Consider the following 14,296-nt stretch of genomic DNA (forward strand, 5'->3'; position numbering starts at 1 on the left):
TCTCTTAATGAATAGAGTGATTTGTTCTAATGGTGTTTGTAAATAGGATATCATGTCCGCATCTTGTACAGCAATTAACCACTAAGAAGAATGTATGTAGTGTGTTAATTATTGAAACTGTCCTAGCGATTTGATTTGAAACTGTGTCATTGCTGTTTGTTTATCAATAAAATTATGAAAAAAAGGAAAACAAAAAAAGAAAAAAAAATTAAAAAAATAAAAATAAAATAATGAGTTCTTCAGAATAGGAGTCCTCAAAAATGATCTGAGCAACTACTTTGATGATAGCAATATGCAATATAATAACCACTGTTAATTTCCTATTCTCTTGTTTTTAAATTATGTATCTTTTTTTTGTTCTTTTATTCACTTTAGCACATTTTTTTTTCAAAAAAGAAAAAAGATCCCTCATGACAGACACTAACTCTGAATTAAAAACAGAACTTAACTATTCCTTGAGCATCTACAGGAAAACATAACAATATGAAAACTTTGGACAGAAGAAAAAACTTCACAGAAGTCACTTTGTAAAAATAAAAGTTACCCAAAGGTCAGAAAGTAGAAGTAAGAGAACTCCACCTCGTCAAACTATCGCTAATACATGAAAATCTTGGTAATCTGATGATACAGTTTAGGAAGTCCAATTTTACCTATTTATGCATTCTGTTAAACTCTTAATCTACTTTTTACTCAATGATTTTCATAAAAAAACACAGCAATTTTAACTGGAAAGAATATGACTGATTTCCTCTAAGGTCAGTGTTGGTTAATTTTTCTAGTTAAAAAATTGTAAAACAAGATTAATATTGTCCATTATTCATTTTTGTCATAATTTTGAACTTCTTAATAAACACAATGGAAGAGCTCTGGAGGATTGTTTAAATTCTGCGTCATTTAGAATTTGAAAAAAAAATTTTCTTTCTCCTGTCCTACTTTTTCCTCTAGAGATGACTTTTCACTATTATTTTTTTCCTAACAAAGACGATTTTTTACGTAACTTATCAGGTTGACAGTTAACTATACTTGTTAAAGTCAAAGCAGCTGTAACTGGAACATTCTAATCCTTTGCAAGCTATAGTTAAGAGTTTAAGTCATTTTTATGTAGAATTATATCATATTATGGATAATTTGGGAAATTTGACCAGATTTAACTAGAAAACTAATTGTAAATAGCCAAGACAGATAAAGGGTATAGAGTCAGTTGTAATTTAAAAATTGCAACAACTAGATTGTGGAGGTTTCTCAATGGATTATAATATTTTCACTAGGCAGCCATTTTAATTCATAGCTGAGTGGGCGGCGGCGGTTGCTTCCCGACGCCGGCTACTGCGCACGTTATAGTCCTGTGAGGCCATGTCAGGCGACGCAGCCACAGAGCAGGCAGCTGAATATGTCCCAGAGAAGGTGAAGAAAGCTGAAAAGAAATTAGAAGAGAATCCATATGACCTTGATGCTTGGAGCATTCTCATTCGAGAGGCACAGGTTTAGTGATATAGGATTACATTTCCTTCTCTATGGGTCCAATCACACTACTTGGTTCTGCAGTAAATGATATTTTCATAATCCTAACATTGTAAATGCTGTTTATTGGTTTTCAATTTTAGAATCAACCTATAGACAAAGCACGGAAGACTTACGAGCGCCTTGTTGCCCAGTTCCCCAGTTCTGGCAGATTCTGGAAACTATACATTGAAGCAGAGATTAAAGCTAAAAATTATGACAAAGTTGAAAAGCTATTTCAGAGATGCCTTATGAAGGTTTTGCACATTGATTTATGGAAGTGTTATCTTTCGTATGTCTGAGAAACCAAGGGTAAACTACCAAGTTACAAAGAGAAAATGGCTCAAGCTTATGACTTTGCACTGGATAAAATCGGAATGGAAATTATGTCCTATCAGATTTGGGTGGATTATATCAACTTCTTAAAAGGCGTGGAAGCAGTTGGATCTTATGCAGAAAACCAGAGAATAACAGCTGTCCGAAGAGTTTATCAGCGAGGCTGTGTTAATCCCATGATCAACACTGAACAGCTATGGAGAGACTATAACAAATATGAAGAGGGTATCAACATTCACTTAGCTAAGAAAATGATTGAAGATCGGAGTAGAGACTACATGAATGCTAGGCGTGTAGCAAAGGAATATGAGACAGTAATGAAAGGTTTGGATCGCAATGCCCCTTCAGTGCCTCCTCAGAATACTCCTCAAGAAGCTCAGCAAGTAGACATGTGGAAAAAATATATACAGTGGGAAAAGAGCAACCCTCTTCGCACAGAGGACCAGACCCTTATAACAAAAAGAGTTATGTTTGCTTATGAACAGTGCCTGCTTGTGCTGGGTCATCATCCTGATATTTGGTATGAAGCTGCCCAGTACCTGGAGCAGTCAAGTAAGCTGCTTGCAGAGAAGGGAGATATGAATAATGCCAAATTATTTAGTGATGAAGCTGCTAATATATATGAAAGAGCCATAAGCACTTTATTGAAGAAGAATATGCTTCTTTATTTTGCATATGCAGATTATGAAGAGAGTCGCATGAAGTACAAGAAGGTTCACAGCATATATAACAGACTTCTGGCCATCGAGGACATCGACCCCACCTTGGACAAATCTGTTGCCTTTAAGATTTTTGAACTGGGACTGAAGAAATACGGAGACATTCCAGAGTATGTCCTGGCCTATATTGACTATCTCTCTCACCTCAATGAGGACAATAATACACGAGTTTTATTTGAACGAGTTCTAACATCTGGAAGCCTTCCTCCCGAGAAGTCCGGGGAAATATGGGCCCGATTTTTAGCTTTTGAAAGTAATATTGGTGATCTAGCTAGTATACTTAAAGTGGAGAAAAGACGGTTTACAGCATTCAAAGAAGAGTATGAAGGCAAAGAAACGGCTTTACTGGTAGACAGATACAAGTTCATGGATCTGTACCCTTGTTCTGCAAGTGAACTAAAAGCGCTGGGTTACAAGGATGTCTCCCGGGCTAAGTTAGCAGCTATAATTCCAGATCCAGTGGTAGCTCCTTCTATAGTGCCTGTTCTGAAAGATGAAGTGGAGAGAAAACCAGAGTACCCTAAACCAGACACCCAGCAGATGATTCCATTCCAGCCACGGCACTTAGCACCACCCGGCCTGCACCCTGTCCCTGGTGGAGTGTTTCCCGTGCCGCCCGCAGCTGTGGTTCTGATGAAACTTCTCCCTCCGCCTATCTGTTTCCAGGGTCCTTTTGTCCAAGTGGATAAACTGATGGAAATTTTCCGAAGATGCAAGATACCCAACACTGTGGAGGAGGCTGTGCGGATCATCACTGGGGGCGCCCCCGAGCTGGCCGTGGAGGGCAACGGCCCGGTGGAGAGCAACGCGGTGCTAGCCAAGGCCGTCAAGAGGCCCAACGAGGACGAGGAGAAGGGCGCCGTGGTGCCCCCGGCGCATGACATCTACAGAGCGCGGCAACAGAAGCGGATCCGGTGAGGCCGGCCCCCGCGCCCGGGAAACGAGCAGGACCCGCTTTTGCCTCCGAAGTCGTATGTTTAAGAGACAGCGCTTTGTTACAAGGGTCTTGGAAGCAAAGCTGTATCGTCATTGGTGCCTCTATCATATGGTTCTTGAAAAAACCTGTGAGAATTTTAGAATATGGAACAGACCTATGCTCTACGCAGGATTAGGGTTTCCACACTATGAGAACAGTACAGAACGGCAGAACCACCTTTTGTCCCCTCTTCAAGGGTGTGTTGTCTGTGCCGCTTGAAGATTTGTGAGTTTTCCACAGTTTTATTTTAAAAACTGGATGGCTTATGATTGTAAAGCATTTTATCACATTTTCTGAAAAACAGTTGTTCTCAGTTTGCTTATGTAGAGTCCTGCCTTATCGTTTGTTTTTATTTATGGCAGAGTGTATGGAGTCTGTTTTGTAGTTTAAAATTTTAAAACAGTCCTTTAAAAAATAAAAGGATCTCAAAAACAAAAAAAAAAATATTTTCACTAAAAAGAAGAGAAAAAACAGCAAAACAATTACCATAATATATACAACTATTAGCCTAAGATTTGATATACAATAACTATTCAAGACATACAGGCTCCATGGATTTAATTAATAAAAATATGAAAACCCCAAATGAGCAAAGAACAGAACTAATTTCCTAGAGTTTGGATTTAGACAGAAAGTTGAAGGGCACAGAGAGTAATAAGGAATTCCGCACTTTCAGGTTGCACCTTTGCAGCTTTTCCGCAGTGCTCAGTACCTCGCCTCTTTCCTCCCTCCAGCTCCTGAACAAATCCCAGGGCACTCAAACTCTGCACGTCAAAGCATTGGGTCAAGTCCCTTGTAGCCAGTCTTTTTCTGAGCACTTCTTAGTTACCTTCCCAGATGACCTGCCTTTGATCCTTAAAGCCTCAGAATAGTGGTGGATGGCAGTATGTTATGGTTTAATCACGAAATTCCTGAAAGCGTCCATAGTGAATGGACATGATGCTTTTAATCATCCATTACGTTCTCCAGATGAGGGGCTTTCTGGAAAATGTCCAGCCCCGGGATGCTGCTCTTGCTCTGCATGCACGCTGGTGAGGTCCATATCGACACAGTCAACCTTCACTTTAGCGTTTCCTTTAGGTCTGCTGTGTGTCGCCTTCTTGATTGGGATCATTTGTGCCCTGCAACAAAGTCTCATCTAGTGATACAGAAAGAAAAGGTTGGTGTTACCTCCAAAGCCTTTTGTAGAAGTTCAAGAGCTTTTCTCCAGGGATTTTTTTTTTTCCCATAGAACTTGATTGCATGATGAGGTACATAGGGCTGGGATGATATCTGATCTAGGATTTCTTCACTTATTTTTCCCCTTTAGCTTCTGCATGTGCATCTTGAAGCTTCTGTGCCTGTAAAACCTTAATGTAGGTGTCACCTGGGCTGGGAGTAACAGCCTTCCTCAGAGCACCCAAAGAGATCTTCACAGATCCTTCTCTGTGGAATCATCCAACCAAGATACTTTGATGGCAGAACTGAAGCAAAATCTGGGTTGTCAGGTTCTATTTCCAGAGCCTTCTCAGAGCTGCTTTAATAGGCTGGGGAGATAGCTCAGTGGTCTAAGTGCCTGCCTAGCAAGTGCAAGGACCTGGGTTTGATCCCCAGTACTGCATGCTGTGCCAGCCCCAGAACCCTGGGCATGGTGGCATATACCTATAATCCCAGAACTGGGGAGACTGACACAGGAGTTTCGTTACTAGTTCAAGCTGCATAGTGAGACCCTTTACCAAATAAACAAATAACTTTTTTAAAAAACTGCTTTAACTTTTGGTAATAATTTCTTCCAAATTTCAAGAGTGCCTATCCTTTCTCTCAGCCAGTCTCAGAATGCTCCAACTTGTAGTTAGAAGGTCCAGCCCATTGCTCACAGACATGTCCTACCTTGTCTATGTAGATCTGAGCTTCTTAAAGCTGGTCCCTGTGATAAAATGCCCAGGTGTAATTTCCCCAAGTGACTTGACTTTGAACTTCCTTCTTGTCTGAGTGCACCCTCTGGATTATTTCTTGTGCTAGTTCCAAGCACTTCAGAGCATCTTCATGTTGGCTTTTCAAATGCTTCACATAGGCTAATAAAGAGTGAACCTGGGTTTTGTGGTAAGAAATTCAAGCTGTTACTCAGTTGTATCTTTAATATCAAACAGATCAGTGTTTCTGGAGTAAATTCTGCTTTAAAGGACATTCTAACTTGAACAACAGACTTCAAGGTGTCCTTAGGAATTTCACTGTAAAACTTAAAATCTTTTTTAATATTTGAAGAAATAGAAACTACTTTTCAAACCTTAAATACCATTCTTTGCATGTCAACCAATAGGATTTCGTCTTTGATCTTAAAGAACTACACTCCCATGACTTTATTCTAGAGATTCCTTTATAAACAATTATAGCCCTGAAATATTTGATTTAAATTCTCATTAATTTTTGCCAAATCAGTTCTAGAAAGAAAGGAGGGCTCTGTGTAATAGGCTTCCTATTTCCTTTTTGCAGTCATTAAGCCATGAAAGTTAGGAATAATAAGTAAAGATACATTCAATAATTAGTGTAAAAATTCCATTTCTGTACTTTGAGAAATGAAGGAAAAACATGAAAGAAAAGGATGTGCACTGGAGGGGTTAGAGAAGCCAACTAAATGTATTGTTTTTGCAGAAAAAAGGAAGAAAGACAACACACAAACACTTCCACGGGGACAAAAAGCACAGAAATAGACAGGAATCGGTGTGCCAACCACAGGAAAGCATGTGAGTTTGAGAGAGGAGAGCAACAGAGATTGAAGTAAAGGTGGAGAAAGGGAAAGGGAAGCTTCCCGAGGCTTCCTGTTACCTGAAGAGACCATGGGCAACAATAAAGGTTGATACTTAGTACTAACTCATTGTTTTCCAGAAATATCTGTGCAACACCTGTTGTAAAAGACACAGTTGTCTGTGCAAAGCCCCCTAGCAATGTTGTTTCTGAACCCAGGATGATGAGGGGAAAGGCAGGAATAGGATATATGTTTTCACTCCTGAGAGACTTTTCATACAATATTGCAGTAACTCTAGCAACACAACTGTGAATAAGATACAGGGTTGCTTATACATAATTTAGAAGGAAAGATTTTTTTTTTAATGTATCAGTTATTTAATTAGGTTCTTAGTAAGAAATTTAAAACACTAATTTATGAGGATAAATTCAATTTGTGAGAGCAAAAATGGATCACAGGTAGCCCTGGAGCTGAGGAACAGCTTTGATTTTTGCTAAAAATCTGTGAATCCACTGCTTTCTGATCCACCTTGTGCTGCTCTGAAATCTGGTGTCTCTCTTTCTTGGTGTTGAACATCTCGCCCTCCTGGTTCCTTGGTTTCCACAGCTTCTTCTTCTTGAAGTAAGCATCAGTGAGGTGTTTGGGGGATTTTTACTTTGCTGATACCAATTTTTGCAGAGGTGACAATGACAAATTTCTGGTGTGTTCTTCCTAGAGGAACACGATTAAGACTAAGAGGCCTAGCCACAAGTAGCAAGCCACTGGCCAGCTGCTTCAGGAAGATCACTCTCTTGACTCTGGGATGCCTGGTGAGGATGACCAAGATGGTGTCGGGAGTGATGCTAGCTCAGAGTTTCCTCACATGCTGACTGAAGGGTTTCTTGCCATGGATCAAGAACTTTTGGGGCACATCTTCAGTAGGGTAGTATCTAGGCATTTTTGGAAGTTTAACCTCCCATTTACATCCATTCTTGTCCCCTCTGACTAGATTTGTGATCGTAACAAGAACTTCCACCTTTTTCTTCTCAGCCTTTGATTTAGCAGCTGTGTATTCTCTTGCACAAAGCCTTTCTGGAATATGTAGCAGATCAGGAGTTTCTACCAATTCCTCTAACCAGGACAGGATTTTGGCTGCAGTTGGGGCTTTCCCTTCTTGGACTTTTTTTGACCTTCATTTTACCCTTTTTATCAGTGCAACTGGCAGAAGCCTTCTGGGCTTTGGGTTTCTTCTCTTTAGTATCTGGCTTCTCAGTTTTTTCACCTGCCATCATGCAAGATGGAAAAGAGAACTTATAAGGAAAGATTATATGAAACTTATAGCATTAAAAGGAAACAGCCAATTACAACACAGTGCTCCCAGTAAGTGCCATGGAGGTGACTTGGGAGGGGTCTATACTCCAGTGCTGAGGACATCTCTGCCTTGTACTTGTCAGTTGTAGACAGCAGAAACCCCAGCTCCCATCTTGTGATTTTCGTCATCAGCATCACTTCTCACTCCACTCTCAGCTCATCCAGTCTGGCAGGAAGCAGCACAACTCTCTCCCAGTTCTGTGGGAAGGAACCCTATTGAGATAGTCTAAATAAAGTCTAACTTCATTGAAATGGAACCTTGCAGATCTATCTGTCTTACCTCTAAAACATATTAAGCTGGTAAAATATAAGCTTGCATTTGTTCCTAGCCATCTTTCTAAACTGTGGGGGAGAGCCTGCCTGAGAAAGAATCTAACACGGAGAGTGCAGACCACTCTTTCAAGAAACTTTACTCTGACTGCAGCAGAGAAGCACAACCATAGCTGGAGGAGAATTATTTTCCTAGTGTAAACCACTATCTTCCATGTAAGCCTTGCAGAAATGTGGGCTCTCTGCTCCCATGCCTGCTCTGTATGATCTGATTTCCACACAGCACCAGTAAACTTCTAAAAACATAGCCAGATTGTATAACTCTCCTGCTTAAATAAACCCAGTGGTTAATCTCCCAATGGCCTTCTGACACTTTAGATATAAATTCTGCCCTTGCTATGTGCCTCAAGTGCCCTAGCTTTGTCTACCTGTCCACTCTGTCCTGCTATTTTCCTGCTCATTCTCTGAGACTAAGGCACACTGACCTGGCTCCTGGCTCTAGTGTATGAAGTCTAGGGGCTTTTTCATAGATAGATAGATAGATAGATAGATAGAGTGTGTGTGTGTGTGTGTGTGTGTGTGTGTGTGTGTGTGTTTGTTTTTGCAGCTGGCTGAGCCCACCCTGGGGGCAGAGCTGGTGCAGCACGTGGTGCCAGGGATGTAACTGCGCTTCCTGTGTGCTTGCCTAAGCTTGCCTAAGCAGGCAGTTTAGACCGCTGAGTTATCTCACCAGCCCTCACCTGTTCTTATTCTCCCAAAAGTGTTCTGCTGTGAATTCTTGCATAACTGGCTCTCCAGTAACTAAGGTCAAACATTCCCTACCTAGTTAGCCACCTTGAATTTGGTTTACTTTCTAATTCCATTATACTGTACTGTTTTATTTTCCTTAGAGTTCTTATCACTTTCTGGATTATAGTACTTACCTACTGTTGTCTATTTCCTCCATTAAAATATAAACCCCAAGAAAAGAATGACCTCCGACCAGTCAAATAGCTCAGTGGATTGAAGTGCCTGCTTAGGCAGACACATAGGCCGGGGTTGCATCGCCAGTGTGTAGTGCCGGCACCGCGCCCGCCCTGCGCTGAGAGGGAGATTGAGAATGGGCGTGGTGGCACGCACCTGTAAATCCCAGATCCTGGGAGACTGAACACAGGCAGATCAAATTGAGTCCAATCTACACAGTGAGACCCTGTGGACCCTGTACTAAACACACAGACACACACACACACACACACACACACACACAATGACCTTGTTCTGATTCTGTTTTTTCACCTCTGTATGTCAGGTACATATCAGAAACATTAGTTGAATGGATAAATCCAGCATAGACTATCTGCTACCATTATTTATAGGCCTACCATGAAAACCACACAAATTCCACATGAGGGAACTCCTGCCAGTCCCATTCTGCCAGAGAAGGGCTCCACACATTTCTCCTGGTTCAGCAGCCCTGTCCATCTTGGTTTATGTCCTGAGTTGGACTCTGTTTGGATTCTGAATCTCTATCTTGGATTGCCACGGCCCAGACTAGGAATCTAGGTAGGACTGGCCTTTGCTGACCGCTGCTTCCCCAGATGGGTGCCTGCTCGCCCCTGGCCTCATGGGCCTTTGCTCCCTGCTCTCTACTGGCCCTGTGTGTGGAGGAGGAGGCCAGCTCAGGCTCTGGGACTGCAGCAGTGAGATCCAAAGATCCAGTCAGGTCCCAGGTGCTTGACTCTGGGAGTTACGCACAATTAGGTATCACGTGAAGTTGGTCTGCTCAAGTTTTACTGAATTTCTAATTGTCTCTGGGAAGTTAAAAAGAGCGGCGATGACATCTGAAAAGGCAACATGTATTATTAGTTAATTTTGTTCTTTTGCTAAGAACAACGTGTGAATCAGAACTTGGTGCCAGGAATCAGAAATACAAAATGGCAATGGAGACAAATGTGAAGCCAGGAGAAGGCGAAACCTCCTGTGGCTGCCAAGGAGAGAATGGCAGTCAGTAGAGGCCTGGGAAGGGGCGCGGGCGATGAGCCCAGGGTTCCCGCGCCTCCGGAGCACCGGGAGCGGCCGGGCTCCGCACCAGATGGAGACTGACGTGAGCCGGGCGTGCGCACAGACGCCCGCCAGGGGCGCAGACGTTGGCTCCACCGCGCGCCCTGCGCAGCCTCCAAAGCACAGCTGGGGTCTCTGGAAGGGGCGGGCCCGACCCCCAAGCTCAGCGGCTGCACCGCCGCCTGTGTGCAAAGCGAGCTGAGGGAGCAAAGAGCGCTGAGCCCGAATTCGAAATTCGGCGCGCGGGTCCGGGAGCAAGAGGGCGGGAGCCCTGGGCGGCCTCTGTGCAACGCAGGCTCCTGGGCGGCCGCTGCCCCTTGAGCTGGGCTCTGGTCCTGCCTCACGGAATAGGGCTGCTGGGGTGGCGCTTTGGATTAAACAAGTAAGACAGGAGATTGATTGACTGATCAAGTAATCTGTTCGTGTGATACCGGAAATTGAATCCAGCTTCACACTGAGCTGTAGTCCGCACACTTTTCTTTATTTTTGAAACAAGTTCTTGACGTGTCGTCAAGCTGCCAAGCTGGACTCAAACTTGGAATCCTCATGGCTCAGCTTCCCAGAGCGCTAGCGCTAGAGGTTTGCACCTCTGTGCTCCACTCTGCACTCTTTTTGTGGGAATATTAGCCGCGATGCTCTTTCCAGCTTTTGACATCCTGAAGGGAAACGCAAGGCCCTCTTCCACTCCACTCTTTGGATTCAGCAGTAACACCGCAGCGTCGTACACCTGTGCTGTTTTCTTTTTGTCGCTTTAAAGTGGTTGCCCACGGTGCTGTGCTTAACAAGGTCCGGATTTTCGTGAGGAAGTGGCCGTAATGGTGTAGGAAACCTAGGAGAAAACGACAAAGTCCCCATATGAAGCGTTTTTGTGCTCTCTGAACTCATTTACTCATTTACACACTGAACAGAATGTTTTTGAAGAACTGCTAAGAGCCAAAATTTGTTAAAAATATTGTCAGTATAACAACATGCCGTATAATGCAGACAGGGCCCTTTCCTTTGTGGAATTAATTTATAGTGTGAGGAGAGAAAGTTAATGAGTCAAATGTAATAGATATCAGGTGGTGCTCTGGAGAAAAGGCATAGGCAGGTTGGAGTTGTGGGGTGAATTACAAATATGGTGGTGAGGGAGGATTTTACTGAGACATGCAGTTGAGCAAAGGAAAAGGAAGAGTTGGGCCGGATTTTCCTTTGTATCTCACCCCTTTGTCCAGATCTTTGGTCACCTTGGCCCCTGCTACCCAGGCCTGGCTGTCAGGAGCCTTTTTCAGGGACTGTGGCTGCAATGCCCTCCCCTTTGCTGGGCCACTTCTCTGAGGAGGGGCAGGGAGACCACTCCTGATATTGCAAAGATTGGGAGGACTGGGGACTGGGGACGTCCCTGGAGTTCCCACATTGCAACAGGCCACAGTCAGTGTGGCTGGCTTTCCTGGAGACCCCAGGGAAGCAGAAGCAGTCTTGGTTCTGCTTCCCTTTCCCCAGAAACATGGGCGCTGTCAATCAAGAAGCTACTTGTTAGTCAAACTTAGTCATCCTGCCAAAGCTCTGGGAGATATTTGCTTTCCTGACAACAGGCTTGGAACACAGACCTTCCCAGGTGACTCTGGCCTGCAATCACTCCTGCTGAACCTAGTGGGCCATTACTATGAAAGTCCTTAAAAACCTCCATCATAAGGTTTCGGGTTATATCTCAGTGGCACAAGCACCTGCCTAGCAAGCATAAGGTCCTGAGTTTGATTCCAGGTTAAAAAAAAAAACAAAAAAACAAACAAACAAACAAAAAAACAACAACCAAGTTCCATCCCATATACAAGACTGCTTATGTGCAGCCTACTCCTGCTCTGTGAAGGGAGCTTCCTTACATTCCTCTGTTTAGTTGATGAGGGCTTCCTCTGGTATAAGGACCCCATACGCTACAGCACAGGTGCCCAGAAAGCATTCCTCCTGCAGATTGTTCTCCTGGGTAGTGTGAATACAGCCAGCCACTTAAACAGAAATGGCAACACCAGGTGCTGTCAGCCCTGAAGAAGTCCAGAAATCACCAGCAGAGACTGGTACTATGGACTGGGTCATTTAATGCTGACCTGCAAAGCACCCCAAAGAGGTGGCAGAAGCTGCTGGAAAAGCTCCAGGTAGCCAACAAAGGGGCTTCAGACCTCTGCTGCTGAGGAGTTGGTGGGGTGGCTAGAAGCCTCCAACGGTGTAACATTCAAGAGCCAAAACACCAGGGGCTGAGGGGTCACGGGCACTCCAAAGACTGGAGCCACTACCCCAAGGCAGCAAAGACCCCAAGGTGGGGGCATGCTCAGCAAGCACAGATGGTCTGGCCGGAGGGTAGAGCGGCAGTGTGCGTGGTGGGCCTGTAGGTTACCCAGTGTTTATCTAAAGTGGGAAAACACATTTTAGAAGAGGTATTGAAAGATTTATTTGACATTGAAAAATAAACCCAGAATTTCCTTCTGATGAAGAATGCAGCAAAATTTAACAGCAGTCTAAAGTTTGCAAAATTTTCTAGTACATCAATACTTTTTTCTCTTCTGTGTCTGTACTTTTTCCCTTTTTTCCCCTTATTTGCATTTTGGTTAATATGTAGTCTTTGTTTTTTGAAGTTTAAGTGAATTGTAATTAAGGAAGAAGCTTTAAAAATGAAGAGGAAAAAATCTTGGTTATCTACTCTTACAGTTTAAGAATTTTAATTAATAAAAACCACCTATCTGTTAAAAAATTCCCAAGGAATATACACTTTCAGGATTGAGAAGAAACAAACACCTGACTATTAAGTGAGCATTGAATATCTTGATAGAAAGGATTTGAATATCATTTTCTAACAGATAGGACTAGATACACTTTTGAGAGAGTTAGTTTTATTATCTTTTGAATGCATTTCATTAAGATGTTAGACACAATAACTGGACGAAAGGGGAAGAAAACGTGAAATATGACAACCAACATGAAACCTGCATGGGAAACCAAAACAAGGTAGGTAAATATTCCTCAAAATAGTCCTTCAGAATAATCACTCAAAATTATAGCTCAGCAGCACAGTGCTTGTCTGGCAAGGCCCTAAGTTCAATACCTGACACCAAAACAATAAAACAAAACAAATAAACAAAATAATCACTCACTGTCAATAATTCTTCCAAGAAATGATACAAGTGTGAATTTCTCACCATGGCTGTATTGACATTTTGGGCTGCCTAATTTTTTGTTGTAGGACATTTAAGCAGCATCCTTGTTTATATCCACCAGGTGTCACTATTAACCCACAAGTGTGACATCTGAAAACCCACTCTTGGCATTGCCAGAACCCTCTGACAGGCAAAACCTGTCCTCTTGCAACCGCTGCCCCGCTCTGGTTGAGAACTACTGCTCATTGTATATTTCTAATTGAAAAATTAATCAGCACAACATAGCCTGCGAGAGATGCGAGGGTGACTTCAGACAGGAGAACAACAAATGAAAACAGATCCGGAGAAGGTGGGGATGTACTGAAATTTAGGAGAAAGTGAGCTTCGTGGAGAGTAGATTTTTGTTTTGTTTTGTTTTTGCTTTTGTTTGTTGATACAGGATCTCCCTATGCAGTTTGAACTCTATAGTGATTTTCCTGTCTTAGCTTCCCCAGTGCTAGGATTACAGGCATGGGTTACCATGCCCTGTTTCATGGCCCCCACAGCGTGCCTGCGATTCCAGGGCAAGCGTGGCATGTGTTGTTGGGGATCGAATCCAGGTCGCTACACTTGCAAGGCAGGCACTTATGACACCGAACTATCTCTCAAGCCAAAAGTAGATTTTAAGGGCCGCATGAAAGAAGTATTATCCCTTCAGCAAGGAACTTCCAAGTGAAAGTAGCTGTTATCACATTTGTTCTGGCTGGGAACAAGACCCCATCTGAGGCCACAGGATGATAGGGGATGCTCTAGGTAAGGTTTGAGTGTGTTCCCTGAGTTTCAGGCATCTGAAGTTTGGTCCTTGGTATAGTAGTGTTAAGAAGTGGTGTGGTGTTTGAGAGATGAAGTCTAGTGGTGGCAAGCCTGTCTGTCCCTGCTCTCCAGTTTGCTGCCTTGCCATGCAATCGCTCCCTGGCTTGGGCATCTGTGTGACGCTGTCCACTGTGACCCGGTGCTGCCAGGGTTTTGACAGGTCCTTGCCAGCGTCATTGGACCTTCAGCCTTCAGAACTCTGACCTAATGGAATTCTTTTTTTTTTCCATAATTTTATTGAAAAACAAATAGCAATGAGACAGTTTCAAATCAAATCGCTAGGACAGTTTCAATAACTAACATACTGCACACATTCTTCTTAGTGGTTAATTGCTGTACAAGATGCGGACTTGATATACTATTTACAAACACCACTAGAACAAATCATTCTATTCATTAA

At 43.0% G+C, this 14,296-nt stretch overlaps 2 protein-coding genes across 2 annotated transcripts; one reads left to right on the forward strand and one right to left on the reverse strand.

The window, feature by feature from the left end:
- The first annotated feature begins 1,274 nt into the window (after positions 1–1,274).
- LOC101570252 (cleavage stimulation factor subunit 3-like) lies at positions 1,275–3,959 on the forward strand. Its single transcript, XM_012514946.2, is given in 2 exon segments — positions 1,275–1,482; positions 1,605–3,959. Coding segments are annotated over 2 exon segments (1,998 nt in total). The 5' UTR covers positions 1,275–1,353; the 3' UTR covers positions 3,474–3,959.
- A 195-nt stretch (positions 3,960–4,154) lies between these two features.
- On the reverse strand, positions 4,155–11,585 carry LOC101567344 (interferon-induced protein with tetratricopeptide repeats 5). Its single transcript, XM_012514931.2, is given in 16 exon segments — positions 4,155–4,342; positions 4,345–4,429; positions 4,431–4,461; positions 4,463–4,525; positions 4,527–4,689; positions 4,692–4,826; positions 4,829–4,960; positions 4,963–5,001; positions 5,004–5,034; positions 5,263–5,600; positions 5,603–5,670; positions 5,672–5,716; positions 5,718–5,757; positions 9,831–10,283; positions 10,642–10,745; positions 11,506–11,585. Coding segments are annotated over 16 exon segments (1,995 nt in total).
- Positions 11,586–14,296: the final 2,711 nt, after the last annotated feature.

This window comes from Octodon degus, unplaced genomic scaffold (genome assembly GCF_000260255.1).
Source record: "Octodon degus isolate 3935 unplaced genomic scaffold, OctDeg1.0 scaffold00046, whole genome shotgun sequence".
Lineage (NCBI taxonomy): Eukaryota > Metazoa > Chordata > Mammalia > Rodentia > Octodontidae > Octodon > Octodon degus.